General features: G+C 37.6%; 1 protein-coding gene across 4 annotated transcripts in view; it reads right to left on the reverse strand.

Annotated features, from left to right (window-relative positions):
* The window catches only part of ROCK2 (Rho associated coiled-coil containing protein kinase 2), a 74492-nt gene that overhangs the window by 10905 nt on the left and 47948 nt on the right, over positions 1-15639 (reverse strand). For 3 of the 4 annotated variants that reach the window (XM_035109844.2, XM_035109843.2, XM_035109845.2), the window contains 17 exons: positions 15441-15529; positions 14359-14407; positions 12928-13063; positions 12717-12808; positions 12277-12523; positions 11944-12050; positions 10211-10370; positions 8789-8949; positions 7326-7510; positions 4821-4890; positions 4131-4234; positions 3548-3734; positions 2081-2174; positions 1885-1979; positions 1335-1514; positions 776-926; positions 311-487 (listed from right to left, as the gene is read on the reverse strand). In XM_035109844.2, coding sequence (XP_034965735.2) covers positions 311-487; positions 776-926; positions 1335-1514; positions 1885-1979; positions 2081-2174; positions 3548-3734; positions 4131-4234; positions 4821-4890; positions 7326-7510; positions 8789-8949; positions 10211-10370; positions 11944-12050; positions 12277-12523; positions 12717-12808; positions 12928-13063; positions 14359-14407; positions 15441-15529 — 2284 coding nt within the window. The remainder of the gene's footprint in view (positions 1-310; positions 488-775; positions 927-1334; positions 1515-1884; positions 1980-2080; positions 2175-3547; positions 3735-4130; positions 4235-4820; positions 4891-7325; positions 7511-8788; positions 8950-10210; positions 10371-11943; positions 12051-12276; positions 12524-12716; positions 12809-12927; positions 13064-14358; positions 14408-15440; positions 15530-15639) is intronic. The other variant, XM_035109846.2, reaches the window with a different exon arrangement.

The raw sequence follows: 15639 nt of genomic DNA on the forward strand, positions 1-15639 counted from the left end.
AACTTCCACTTTTAATTAAAAATTCCTGTCAATGAATCAACTTAAGTTTGCAAGCCCTAATTTTCTTACCAGCAACTTGGAGAAAGGTGGTAGGGGCTGTTGCTAAAGGGAAAGATGCATACTGCATGCATATGCCTCTAGAATATGCCTAATTAGGAATACAATCAGGGGCTACTTTAAAATTAAAAGGGCCACGTCATTCTTCATGCAACACAACTATATTTGATTTCAACTGCTTGCAATGTTAGTAATGAAAGTTCAGAGGAGCAGCAGCAGCATTCCATCACTAAATGGTTTGTAGGAATGTCACCTGGACTGTCAGGTTCTGAAGGGACTTCTACAGAAGACGCCGATTCTTCCTCTGAGTCAGAATCAGAGTTGATAAACACACGAGAACTGGAAGGCTTAGTGGCAATACTGACAGAGGTAGAAGAGCGTTCGTAGGTAAAAGACATTGACTCCATAGTATGGGATTGAGTAATACGAACTGAGAACCCAGCATGATAGGGATAAAGTGCACAAAAAGTTAATGACAAAAGAGCTTTAAAAATGTTTACTTCTTCAGTTATAATGGAATGGAATAGCTTTAAGGGGGGCTAATAATAACTATATTCTTTACATTTCAGAAGATGCTAAAAGGTCAAAACGTTAGTGGCAAGAAGGTAGGTGAGGAAATTACATTGCTAGCGACTTTCGGAAGCTATGGAAAGGAATCAGTTTAAACACAGGATTTTTGGGACAAAAGAAAAGTGTTCTAATGAAGACTGAATCTTACCATCACCATCTGCTTCCCCTGAGCCACCTGGCATACTGGTACTGTCAATGCGTATTGTCTGCAGCTGTGAGCGAAGCTGTTCAATGTCACTGTCTTTGCTGTCGAGAGCCATCTGTAGTTCTATTCGTATCTGGCTCTCTTCCGCTATTTGCTATAAAAGGAGATTCAAGGAGCACAAATCAAACCGTATCTTATTATTAAATATTTGCCACCTTATAAAATCTGGCTTACAGGATTTTCTTGGCATGCTTATTGGAAGAGCATTCTTTTAATTCAAGTCCCTGGAAGATGGCAGGGGGAGAATACATAACCTTATGAAATAGCACATTTGGGCTACAAAAGCTCATGCAATGAGAAGAGGAATAAGAGACTAAGGGCAATAGGACTGCTGCAAAGGTTTTAGGAATACAAAGGTAGATTCAACTACTGGAAATATTTACAAACTCAACAAGGTCTGCCAACTTTTGAAACATTCTTTCAGATCAAATTCTCTTTCAGCAATTTATTAATCCATTAAGCAATTTATTGTTGCCAGATACATCTGTGTACAGGTACTTACCGCTTGCATCTCATTGATCTCCTTCTGATATTTGATCATCATCTGGGATAAATTTTCACGTTCAGACTTCAGCTCCATGTGCAGTTTCCTGTTCTCCTTTTCTTTTCTTCTAACATCAGTGTCTGCTCCTCGCTGGATAGGATTCTTACGGTTCATCACTTCAGCTAACTTATTTACAGCCTGGTGGAGGGAGATGCACAAGAAGAATAAACAGTTACTTTAGGATTACAGAATCAGATGTTTCTGCATTCCACAATTACAGCATTTTGTTTGAGTTTTCTACTTGATCAAAATATAATACATTCTACACTGAGCTTGGCAGCTGTCATTACCAAAAGGTTCAAATATTTTAAAAATGCTTGTCCTAAGTTCTGGTCCACAAAGCCAAATAAACTATTCAAATAAACGATGAAGGGATCAGAGAAATGATATTATATTAAAGACTAGTGCTATAAACATTTACAGGGCTTATTTTATTTGCATTACCTGTACTATTTTCTCTCATATCTAATGAGAGAAGGGAGAAAATCCCACATTTTTCATACTTTACCTGTGTTTTCATTGTTCGTTCATAAGCTAGCTGTTTCTCATATTGACTTTTAAGCACCACTATATCATTTTCCTCTGTGTTCATTTGAGACATTCCTGCAAATGAAAACAGACTCACTAGTATTTGTAAAGTGAAAAAATAATAGACTCTGATATAAAAGAAGGTACTTTTATTTTATTTTAAAAAAAACACTCACGTTCTAGGACTTCTTTGAGCTTGTTATTAAATTCTTCTTTCTCATTTGCAAGATTAGCCACATCACTGGTTAGTGTCCTATTAGCTTCTTCCAGCTAAAATGAAGTAGGAATTTGTTACTCTTTGGCTTGAAAAATAAACCAGCTACCTATTCAAGTATGAGTTGATACTGCTGGGATTATGAGTTTGTAGCTACTAGAAGACCACATGAAGTTGTGTAGAGATAAATAGGTTTAAGAACAAAATAGTGGAAAAATATATTAAAGGGATCTTTACACTATAGGAAAAAAGGCTAAAGGTTAAAAACAATCAAGGCAAGGTTCAAAAGCAAGACTGACTGTACAGAAAAATAATAGGTTGGGTTCACAGATGAACACAATTTGCAGTAAAAGTTGAATACAGTACTGGTCACCATTCATGAGCCAGAAGAGGAAGTGTATTAGACCAGAAGAATCTTTAAATCTTTAATCCTCTACAATGTAGCTACAATTATGTATTGGGCTACAGAACAACTGAAAACCAATGTGAGTTGTTTGGTTCAATTTTTTTGTAATGTAAGCCAAAACATTCTTCTGATGGGCTTCTGAAAGGGAAAATGTGGCCACTTTGCTCTCCCTCTCGTCTTGCTGCTGAGATGGAATCGGTGTTTTGTCCAAACCTGAACTTATCCTTTTCACACTCTAGATTAACCACACAAGCTGTAATCAATGTTTGTTCCATGGGCTTACAGCAGGAAGAACCACATGCCTGGTTTTGGATGGCCTGCTAAACCAGGGATGGGGAACCTTACACCTCACCATACGGCCTGCAAGGCTGCTTCAATTGTGGTACAGGTAAAAATCTGGCTCAGCCAAAAGGGAGCAAATGTTTTGCAGGCACCAACTGTTCAGATGATTGCCAAGCACAGCAACAGGGCCAGAGGAAGAACAAATCAGCTGCACGTTTGCGCTAAGTCATGTTTTGCTTTACAAGCAAACTGTATCTTATGTAACAAGATTCAGGATTGCTTATTGTAGCTCATTTTACTATCTTTTATAGCAGCAACGAATACTCCTTAGGAGACAGAAATCAAGGATCCCAGCTACTGGCTAGTCAAATTATACACCTTCAAAATATTCAGTACTGAAGTATCCATGATTGCAACATGACAAAATTATACTCTGTGTAATTAGTGGGTACCTGTCTGAATAGATTTACTTCTCGGGAGGCTGAAATGAATTGTGGTAACTGCACTTTTCCACCAAGGTGGAAAATCATATTCTGAGAAACATTTTCTCTGAGCAATAAACATTTGTTATCTTCATTGTGGAACACATATTGCCCAAGAAAGTTGCTTACCGATGTTTTCTGCATCAACCCACTATGGCTTCGGTTTGCAGGGACTAAATCATCATGCTGAATGAGTTTGTGTCCAAAATCAAGAACTCTTGCGGAAACATCAAACTACTTATGGATAGAAACTACTTACTGATCCTATTGTGGCATCTTTTTCAGCAAGTTCCTGCTTATGCCTTGCCATCATTTCTTTTATTTCTAATTCCTTCATTATCTTTTCCTTTTCCAAATCAGAGTACTGTTCTTCAGCAATGGAGCGAGCCAACTGTTCTGAATCGGCTTTAGTTAAAGTGATCTCAAGTTGTGCTGCCAAAGAATCCCTACAAAGAAATGATAAATTATTATTGTGGTTGAAGAAATTATTCCTATCATTTCTGAATTTCAAATATAGTCATACCTCGGTTTAAGTATGCTTCGGTTTGAGTACTTTCAGTTTAAGTACGTCGTGGACTCGTCTGGAACAGATTAATCCACTTTCCACTATTTTAATGGGAAAGTTTGCTTCAGGTTAAGTACGCTTCAGGTTGAGTACTCCGCGGACCCATCTGAACGGATTAATCCACTTTCCATTACTTTCAATGGGAAAGTTCACTTCAGGTTAAGTACGCTTCCAGGTTAAGTACAGACTTCCGGAACCAATTGTGTACTTAAACCGAGGTACTACTGTAGTGGTATTCTATCACGCATGGCCAAGAATCAAACAGCCAAATTCTCACCTCTCATCCTGCAACTCTTGCATTTTTTGTTGCATTTCTTTACCAAGTTTTGCCTTTTCTTCACACTCTTCTTTTAGTTCTCGAACTTGAGTTTTATATAGTGTCTGAAATTTTTAAAAGGGAAACTGATGTAAATACTGTGGGATGGATTCAGTCACCTGAATGGAAGAAGTCCCATTAGAAGGTTCATTTTGCCTTAACATCTACAGTATTCAAGATATGGAATCTTGTAAGAACAGGAGCAAGTGTTCACAATGAACAGACACTACTCAGTTGCTGGCATTATCGGGAATGGGGGCTATGAAAATACCCTACTCCAACTAGAACTCTAAATGTAACCAACGAATATTGTAGGTCATATATCTCTCACATAATTGTCTTGTCACTCCAAGGTAGCAACTCACAATGTGCTATCTCTGCAGTTCACTCAGGGTACAAAGATAAGGCAATTTACTTTGATTCCACAGAAATTGCATAGTGTTAATATGCTACTGTGAAGCATATTTAAAATGCAAAACCATGTTAAGTTATAAGAAAACTACCATCATGATTGCAAACCTACCAATTTCCATTGGAAAAATGTGATACTTATACCTCAGTGAGATGGCTACAAACCCCTGGATACCGCTAGAAAAATGCCTATGCTACACTTAATGAATGGAATAATAAAAATGGCAATGTAGTACGTACGGAAAAATACTGTTCTGCTTCAAGTTGATCCTGAAGCTCTTTCATCTGTGCATCAGCATCTTGACGTTCCCTGTTAGAATAAGATGTACTTATTTTTAAAATAATATGGTTCTTCTGATTAACGGTGCTTGCCCACATGATTAAATTGGATTTCCTACTGCAGATTGTTCACCTTTCCTTATACAGTGGAACCTCGGTTTATGAACACCTCGGTTTATGAATTTTCGGTTTATGAACGCCACAGACCCATCTGGAACGGATTAATTCACTTTCCATTACTTTCAATGGGAAAGTTCGCTTCAGTTTATGAACGCTTCAGTTTATGAACAGACTTCCGGAACCAATTGTGTTCATAAACCGAGGTACCACTGTAGTCCATAATGACAGCAGGGCAGAAGAGGACTGTTAAGAAATCCTGTTTATTTGAATTCAGCTTTAATGATCATTGTGTAATGTGCACTACAAGATATCTGATGTGATAAGCTTTCTGTCTTGTCTAGTGAAAGTTAATTTAGTTTTCACATGGGCCTTAACTGATAACTGTGAGTTAGAATGTATTGATTACAATGCTAGATGTAAGATGTTAATATATAATAAATATAATATAAGCCAATAGAAAGCTTGTTTGTACCTTGGACACAGTGTATCCAAAATTGCTCCAAAGGGCATCAAAATTCCCTGGCACTAGTGCACACTCCAGCTCAGTATGGAGGCCATCCTAAATCTGCCTAGCAGTGCTTTTCTACCATTATCTCACTAGCTAATAAAAATGGCTAGAAACAGGGAGAAGGTGGCAAGGAGAAGCAGGAGGGACTAGAGCACAAACTCTGTAGCAAATATCCTTCTCTTAAGAATGAGCTCACTATGAAAAGGTGAGGAGTTCACAGAAGCTCACCTGTCACTATGGTAATCAGGCCTACCTTCATTTCTTTCTGAAGCCTTTCATCTTTTCCAGAACATTAGAAAATTTATAATTAAAAATAAATAAATTTCCCTTTGGAATAGACAAAATGTTTAAGGCAAGGTGTCCATATATTTACTCCCCCAACATAATTTCCTAAAACTGTTAACAAGAAGATTTTAATGGAAGACTATGTACAGAATTAGCTTATCTGAATTCTTGTACACTGAAGGCAAGCAAGTTCCAAGCTGTACATTGGGAATACAACTCTCAAACACAAGTGAGATGCATTTCTGCCTCTTGGAAGGCCCTGCCATTGTCACAAGAGAAGGAAGGATTCAGTGCCTTATTTGCTTGTGGCCTTCCTCTTGTTGGCAGATCAGCAGAATATAAGCTGTTAGTATTTAAAGTAACAATAAGTTAATAGAACATGTACTCATTTAAAGATACAGTACTATTTTAAAGTAATCAGATAATCCTGTGCCTTTAATGATATTGTAATAAACTTTAAAAAATTCCTTCAGTAGCACCTTAAAGACCAACTAAGTTTATATTTTGGTATGAGCTTTCGTGTGCATGCACACTTCTTCAGAATCTGAAGAAGTGTGCATGCACATGAAAGCTCATACCAAAATATAAACTTAGTTGGTCTTTAAGGTGCTACTGAAGGAATTTTTTTATTTTGCTTCGACTCAGACCAACACGGCTACCTACCTGTAATAAACTTAAATACCTTTATTAAAAATCTGTATCTGGACTGGCTTTGTACTACACCTTTACCCCACAGTAACCAGGTGATTAAATTAAAGGGGAGAGATACGAGAGACTGAATGGTGCAGCAGGTTTAGAAGTACCACTGGAGTGGGAGTTGGCTTTTATTATTATAAATACTCTCCTGCAAGGACCTTGCTCTATTTCATAAACAATTTATCAGGGAGATTATGCCCCATTCATATACACCCACAGCAGTGTGGCCACTGCTGACAACTGCTTTGACAAGGTAAGATCTCCATACTGAAGTGGTTTCTGCAGCAACTAAGCTGCTGCATGTACATTCAAACTGGAGAATAAATGAAATGGGAAAAATCTGAATACTAATGCATGTTCTGGTACTTCTTAATCTTTCAGGGTGACCTGAACAACAAGATTACCTGCCTCATTGTATCCTCAATTCTTTACCACCCCTTTGTCAGTTTAGAATCAAGTCTTTGTTACACATTTGATAATGTTATATGTGGCCCCAAACTCTCCAGTTTAGCCTTGCTCATGAAAGTTGTGAATCCTCAGCAACTACAATGGAACAGATCACTAAGATCATCAAGAGGACAACTGTCAGTTGCCTCCTGTGCTACAGAGGTCTGACTGGTCTCAACTAGAAGTTGGCAGCCATTGTTGCTTCTGCCATTCAGGCATCTCTTGAATGCATTTTTAAGCCAACAGGCCTATGAACCAGCTTAATTCTTTTATTAAAAAATGGCATTTAAACCACCCTGATATTTCGTATAGTAGTACAGAAATACTTTTATAAATAACATTAAAGTAAGTAATCTATCTATCTATGTAAAGTGGTAAGAATAAATATTCCAATTGCAGAATCTGCTTACTTGCGAAGTTCATTATTCTGCTTTTCTAAATTGAGTTTGATTTCCAAAAGATGATTGTTTTCCTGCTTTAGTTGTTTTTCCGACATTTTCAGTGCATTGACATTCTGTGTTTGCATCTTCAAGTCATTTTGTGTCAGAGAACGCTTTTGTGTTTCTTGTTCTATTTTTAATGTCAGGTTTTCAACCTACAAAACAAATGGATTCCTTTTAAACATAAGTATGTTTTATGTAGAAATATTCATAAAAGTAACAATACTACTGTGCTCACTTTGTTTAAGTGTGTGTTTGAAGGTAAAATGGGGACAAAGTCTGTTTGCCAAAGCTACTTTGAAGAGCGGGTAAACATTCGTAACATGTCACTAGCAGATATTTCTACATCCACCATGGAAATCATTTTTTAAGACTGATTGAACACCGAAATATTGAAGAAAAAGAAATTATATATTGCTCAAAACCTTTTCAGAGTAATAACATCTGGAGAAGGAAGGTATCACCTCTAACACTCTCTCCACAACCAAAGGAAATTAGTTTTAAGAAAATCAACCACACTTAAAAGTTTTCAAAACATCTTGTACGGCTCTAACTTGTATTATTAAAAATCATTAAAAGGTTGCTATCCTATGCACACATAGCTAGAAATAAGCTCAACTGGACACAGTGGTACTTATTTCTGAATAAACATGCATACGATTGGGGTTGTAAGACTACAATTTTAATCACGTTCACACAACAGTAAATTCTACAGGTGAATGGGGCTTGTAACGAACACTCTGACTAGTGTCACTGTTTACACCAACACATCTTTACACGGGGTAAATGAGACTGCAATATATGCCCCATATATATGTCAAGCAACCTACACGGGGGATTAAGATGTAGATTCAGTACTTGGTTTGGATAAGGCCAGTGCTTTTTTCCCTAAAAAAGGTTTAGGGGTACTCTCATTTTGACTCAAGAAAATCTCCATTTTATAGTTCAAATTGGTAAAAATAAATACAGTAAATGAACAAAAGCTCCATACAAGGATTCACAAAATGTTTAGGGGTATGCGTACCCCTGTGTCCCCCTAGAAAAAAAGCACTGGATAAGGCACTTCTACACATACATTGAGGTGTATGCCTGCCCGCATTCCAGATTTTTTGTCCCCTCCCAATGTAGCATAACACCTATCCCAGATTTTCCATGGAGTTCCCTGATCCTCAGGAATGGCTTCTCAGGGCACAATACGTTTCATTGGGCAGGAGAGCCAAAGTGCAGGCATATAACGGTGCATGTTAATTATTTGAGTTCAAGCAAGCTATTTGGTTACTATACCGCATCTCACACTTGTTTGTGATAAAGAACTAAGGTAAAGAAGCTAAACAGAAACTTGGTACAAAATACCACTGAAGGCAGGAAGCCTTATGTAGACTTAACCAGGAATAACGTTTAAAGATATTGCAAGTTTCCTCTTTAATACTTACGTTCTCACTTAATCTATCCTTTTCCTTTAGCAACTCATTTATTTTCTGTTGCGACTGCTTCAAGTCACAATCCAACATGGAGCACCGCTTCTCTACTTCTAATAAGCAGTTTTCCACTTTTAATTTTAAAACTCTTTCTTCTGAAAGCATCTTTTCCATTTCTATGAAGCAGAAGAGAAACAAACACATCACCGCCATTTAATGCAAGAAAGTCAATATACAGCTTATAACATTGAAAATACAGCTGACAGTGAAGGACCAGCGTAACTAGAATCCTCTTAGACAAAAAAAGAATACTTTGAAGAGCCTATTTGTCAAACACTTTTCAGTTCTACCCAGCCAGCTTGAACAAGAAATTTAAGTTACGTAAGCAGACCTCCTCAGCTTCAATTTACTGTCAAATTTCTGCTTCCTACTCAAAGACAGGTTCATTTACTGTCTATCCATATTCACTTTTGTGAAAGTGAGATAGACTTTTTGATGCACGACTGCCCCCCAGTTTTAACTATCTTTATCTTTGACTAGACAGCTCTGGAAACTTCTGTACATTCCAGTAAAACATCAAATAAATTCATTAGCATTGTTAAGAGCATGAGATTTATTTCTAGCAAAATTTACATGCAAACAAGTATTTTCTTTCTTGCTTTCCCAAGCTATTCAATGCCTGTCTTGAAAGTGGCAAGATGACCTAAATTATCTGGGTACAACTGACCTCAATTCTGTTAAAAACATTTTAAATGCCATCCTTGCTCATCCTTTTGTTGTTGTTGACAAAACATAAAACGTCAGACACATTCAGAGGCACCATTATGCAATTTGTAAGACCCTTAACAGCAAATCCTGTGAATGCCTGTCCCATTGGGTCGAATCCAACCAAGTCACCTGCATGAGCAAAATTACTTCTGCTTGTGCCACAGAACTTCCCTCCCCCCTCTCCACCCACACCTGCCTATCTACCCCAGAGTGCTGGAGGAATCCAGAGAGGAAGTTCAATTGTGCAAGCGTTAGTTGTTCCACTCACACAATGACTTAATGGGATACAACCCGCTGGGTTCAATGGAGGCTACTCTCAGGGAAGTGATCACAGAACTGCACACTAAGACGTATGGATTGCTGAACATATGTACAGTGGTACTTCCGGTTACGAACTTAATTCGTTCCGGAGGTCCATTCTTTTTTTTGAAATAATTTTTATTGATTTTACATAATAAAAAAGACATATACATACATAACATATTATCCACCTTCTTCTATCCCACCCTCCACGAGCCCCCTCCTGCCACGAGAGAATCCCCTGAAAAGTGAGCAGTCGAAGGTGGTTCAATTTTATAATTGGGTTAATTTTATAATTCCCTGAAGAAAGGATGTGATACGAATATAATAAATAAATGAAGCCATGAGTGTGTGACATTAAATGCTTACCTTTCATGGCTTCAGATTTGGCTTCCTCAATGGACTTATAACTATTATTTTTGTCTGCTAGTCGGGCTTTAGTTGCCTTATGTTCAGTTTCTTCCTGCTCCAAGTTCTGCTGCATGACCTTAAGCTTGTACGTCATATCTATCTCCATGTTGCTCTTCTCCTGTTAAGTAAGCACAAAAAAATGTAATTGCTTGACTATAATCCCACTAGTGTCGTAAACTAAAAATATGCAATTTGATTAGAATGCCTGTTCAGTCATTACAAGAAAAATATAGGCTTCGATTCACTTTGTCTTGGTCTTTGCCCAATAAAGGACTAACTCTATGGCACACATTCATTTGGAAACAGGATGTTTATTAGTAGTGCTGTACATCACCCACCCCCATCACAGACCAATAGAAACTAGTGTTGCAGCATGAGGAAGATCTTCTGAGATAAAAACTTTCTGATTCTTCAGCTTCACTAACTGGCTAGCAAGATTAGCTGACATACTTGGAACATGAACAACATAACAACCTCAACACTCTTCATACATTCCAAACTCCATATCCCCTATTCCCTCAGTTTCTCAGCTTTCATCAAATAATTATTTATATAAAATATATCACAGCTGCACTAACCTATAGTTATCATCAACTATTACCACTAGAATTCTCCATCTATAAACTTCTTTATATCACTCATCTACTGTCTGAACATTAATGCTGCTTAGCTGGAATGGAGACAAAAGCTGCAAGAGATGGTCCTTAGCAATTGCTTCAGGCTTAAAGCCAGCATAGAGGTCACAAACTAAACAGGATATGGTGAAAATGGGGCATGATACATTCACAGAAAAACACTGCCCCACTCTCACTGGGGAAACCCAGCCAGATGGGCAGGGTATAAATAATGAATTACTACTACAGTGGTGCCTCGCTAGACGAAATTAATTCGTTCCAGGACTCAATTCGTCCTACGAAAAGTTCGTATAACGAGGCAAGCCAAGGGGAAGGCAGGCGGCAAAAAGCCCTGGCAATTTTTCGCTGCACGCTGGACTTTGGAGTCAGAGGTTTGTTTTTCTATGGCCACGCTTCGCAAGACGAAGCGGCGGCCATAGAAAAACTCGTCGTCTTGCGAGGCAACCTCCGATCGCAAAATCCATTCGTATAGCGAAAAATTCGTCTAACAGGGCATTCGTTAAGCGAGGCACCACTGTACAGTGGTACCTCGGTTTATGAACACAATTGGTTCCGGAAGTCTGTTCATAAACTGAAGCGTTCATAAACTGAAGCGAACTTTCCCATTGAAAGTAATGGAAAGTGGATTAATCCGTTCCAGACGGTCCGCGGAGTAACCGTTCATAAACTGAAGCGAACTTTTCCATTGAAAGTAATGGAAAGTGGATTAATCCGTTCCAGACGGGTCCGCAAAGTACTTAAACTGAAGCGTTCATAAACTGAAACATGGGTGTAATTGGTTCCGGAAGTCTGTTCATAAACTGAAACGTTCATAAACTGAAGCGAACTTTCCCATTAAAAGTAATGGAAAGTGAATTAATCCGTTCCAGATGGGTCCGCGGCGTTCATAAACCAAAAATTCATAAACCGAGGTGTTCATAAACCGAGGTTCCACTGTACTACTATTACTACTACTGCTGCTGCTGTAAAAGGAATTAAGAAGATCAGAATGCCACAAGAACTATATTTGCTGCATTAAACCAATGAGCAACATTCAAATATCTGTGAGTTATTTACCTTTTCCAGATCTGTGAATCTGTCTTGTAATTGTCTTTTCTCCGTCTCCATTTTAGTTAATATAGTCTTTCCATTCTTTACTTCTTCTTCCAAACTAGATACTCGGCCTAAAAAAATGTTGGAAGAGGTCAACAAGAAAACAAATGTTCGCCATGTGTGGCATTAAAATGCAAGGTTTTATGAACTGTAATTTAAACAAGAAAATGTTACCACTTCTTGATCAATTAAATGGAGGCACAATAGTAATTTTATACTGAGCATGTCAATGAAACCCAAATTAAAACAAGGGCAGTTATGCAACACTGAATATTTCTAGCACACTGCTTCTCATACCCTGTAGATCACTGATAATCTCCGAGCCATGTGTTCGATCTCTTCTTTCAGATTCTAGAGCTGACTGGAGATTGAGGAAGTCCTTCTCAAGTCTCAGCTTAGTATTCTCCAGCACACAGTTCTTATCCTGCAAATCTCTGTTATTAGCTTCCAGCTGCTGAATCTGCTTTGTACTTTCAGTCTGGTTTTTTCTCAGCCTGGCTGCTGTATCAGACTCCGTGCGCAATAAAGCATTGGCTTCATCCAGCTATTGAACCATTAAGAAATTTCAGAGTTAATTTACCAACCAAAAACGGACAGCTTTTAACCACATTCAAGATGGTATCACTGCAGCAAAGCATTTCATCATCATTTAATAAATAAATAAATAAACAAATAAGACAATTCTAACTTAATCCCTCAGATTTTGGGCTTAATTTACAAATAGAAATGTAATTTACCTGTCTTTGTAGTTGAATGATTTTTTCATTGGATATTTGAGAGTTCTGATTCCTCTTTTTTAAATCTTCAAGTTGATCCTTTAAACTGTTAACTGTAATAAAAGCAGTAAGTAAGTTAAACACAAAAGCCTTTTACAAATTCCAAGCACCAATAAGACAATGTTGTTCAACATTGTTCAGCAATGGCTCTTCAAGATTCTGGTTCACATACCATCATTTTCTAGATTACGTTTTTTATCTGCCTCATGTTCTGCTTTCCGCTGATATTCTGCATTCTTGTGCTGGAGAAGAGCTCTCTCTCTTTCCAACTGTCTTAAGGCAGATTCTAGGTTTTTTCTTGAGGTTACCTGGTAAGAATAGATGAAATATTTCTCTTTTAAGAAACTGGATGAAGGTTGAAGGCACTTTTCTGAAGTTACAACACGGAGTCTATCAAATCTAATTAATGCTTTAGCAACTAAAAATGTTTCTCATTTGGCTACAGTAAATATACTACATAATGTTCAGCAGATGTGTGCACACAAAATCTCTAACAACCACAAAATTTCCAAACAGCAAAACAGTCATGCAGTTTTGGATCTACAATGTGGAGCCAAAGGCCCCTCAGGCAATCAGAAGAGAACTACCCACAGTAGCCCCCACATTCATAGCATTTCATGGATAGTTCTTCGGGTGGCACAGTGAGCTAAAATGGAGAGAAGGGACTGGGAAAGCCCAACTCTACTGTTACAACTCCATGCTTCAAAACTCTAGTGCAAAGTCTATAACATCACCTGGCCCTAAGGAGTCCAAATTTAAAATGCAATTCATATCATATTGAAACCAGCAACAAAATTCCCAAGTCTCATGGAGACAAATTAAGGTTTGGTATAAGCCCCTTTATACATGAATTAGATATAACCGATTACCAGAAATTAAGAGCTCCACTGCGGGTCATATTACTTCTTCACTATCCCCATTACCCAATCTCCACACATTAAGCATAGATTTATGCAAGCTAGTGGAAATACACATCCTCCAGGAATAAATGGATACTCCCTCTGATACTGGAGATAATATTTATACTGGTCGAATGCAAATCCACTCCAAATGAATTGTGATTTCAGACCTCCCCAGCATGAGTATCAGACTCTGAGGAGCACAAAAATGGACTTGTGTGTTGTATTGGCAAAGCTGTTGGGTTCATATGTTGGAAACTTGAGTTCAAACTCCCACTCAGCCATGAAGCTCTGTAAAAGGCCTTAGGCAAAGCACTCTTATTTCAGTATAAGTAACCTCAAAGGGTTGATGTAAGGCATGAAAACCCCATGTAAGCTGCACTAAGTTCCTTAGAGGAAGTGTAAGATATAAATATGATGAATACAAAAAGCACAACTCTATTAATCTACTCTGGAAACTATTTATCTGCAATGTAATACAAAAACTGATTACATATTAAACCGCTTATTAATATAGCATATGGGTGCGAGAAATGTTATCTCCTTTTTTATTCTACTAATTTTATTCTGTTAGGGTAGCAACTGCTACCTCTATAGCACAATTCCACTAATTTATCTAATGGTATACCCTCATCACTAACAAAAAAGATTGGTTAAAACATTTAGAGACACAATGGAGAAATATAAAATAGACAATACTTTACCGCCTCATCCAATTCCTTCATTATCTTCTCTATGCGATTAGTAATAGCTCTGGGAAAGTGTTAAAATAAATATTAAGTGGAAAGCACAGAATAACTTTTATGAAACAGAATAATTTCCCATTTGCTACTGTAAATCTTCTATATAGGAAAGGTATTCCACCGGTGAGGTTGTATGCAACTTAACAGCAACCAGCAAAGTCAAAATTACAGTATATATTCTCCTGGTGCCTCCAAAATTTCACATTGACCTGCTTCATTTACAAGGTTAAGCCGTGATTTATTAAACCATGGTTTTGCGGCCTGAACCCTGGGCCAGTGGTTTAACTATGGTTTGCTTATTGATAACAAACCATACTGAAGCTTTTGCTTCTTATTAGCTTATGTATCTTTGTTTCTTTTAACTATGCATAGGTACTACATGCAAATCTTTCTTTAATCATGGTTTGTTTGACCATCCCATTCCAGTCTTTTGCCAATGACAAAGGCATAAGGAGATAGACTGTGGAACCACTTCATTTGTTAAAACAAATCATGGCATAATATTATATGTGAATGATGCCAGTAGATTAATAAACTATGGAACATGGTAGTCATACAAAAACTAACCAAGCAAGGTCAGGTAGCAAGAGGCCTACAAAATAACAGCTGCTTTTGGTATACATTTATACAACCGTTCAGCCAGAACTATATAAATGAATATGTGTTATAAAACAAAGTGGGGAAAAGACCAAAAAGAACCAACCCAAAAATGCATGGTGTGATTCATTTTGTTAGTTTTTTGTTAAATTGAAAGGATTAGGGTGGTTTGTAGAGACAAGAAGAATGGCTAGCTGTTGATATGGAAGGCAACCACAGCCCTCACCCTGCCCCCGCAAACAGGGATCTGCTGGGCACTATGGGAATCCTCCACCCTGCAAGCGAACTGAGCCCTCAGAAATACCAAAATACCAAGGAAAATTAAATGTGTCAGATACAGACTGCTTTTTGACATTTTGGTTCTTTACAGACATAATACTCTTCAAACTGATTTCCCACTAACATTTTTGAAGATTATTACTGCATGAAGCGGGGTGGAATTCTACCTGTATTTCTGCTCAAGTTCATCTTTGGCTTGTATTTCATTACGGATTTGATCTTCCAATTTGCTTACTTTTTCCTGAAATTGTGCAAACTGAAAAAAAAATCTGGTCTTTAAATGTACACAACTTGAAAAAATAGCTCACGTAAGTAAATATTGAAAGCACCATCAGCCATTTGATTGGACATCAGTTATTTATTTAC

This window comes from Zootoca vivipara, chromosome 3 (assembly GCF_963506605.1).
Source record: "Zootoca vivipara chromosome 3, rZooViv1.1, whole genome shotgun sequence".
In the NCBI taxonomy this organism is placed as follows: domain Eukaryota; kingdom Metazoa; phylum Chordata; class Lepidosauria; order Squamata; family Lacertidae; genus Zootoca; species Zootoca vivipara.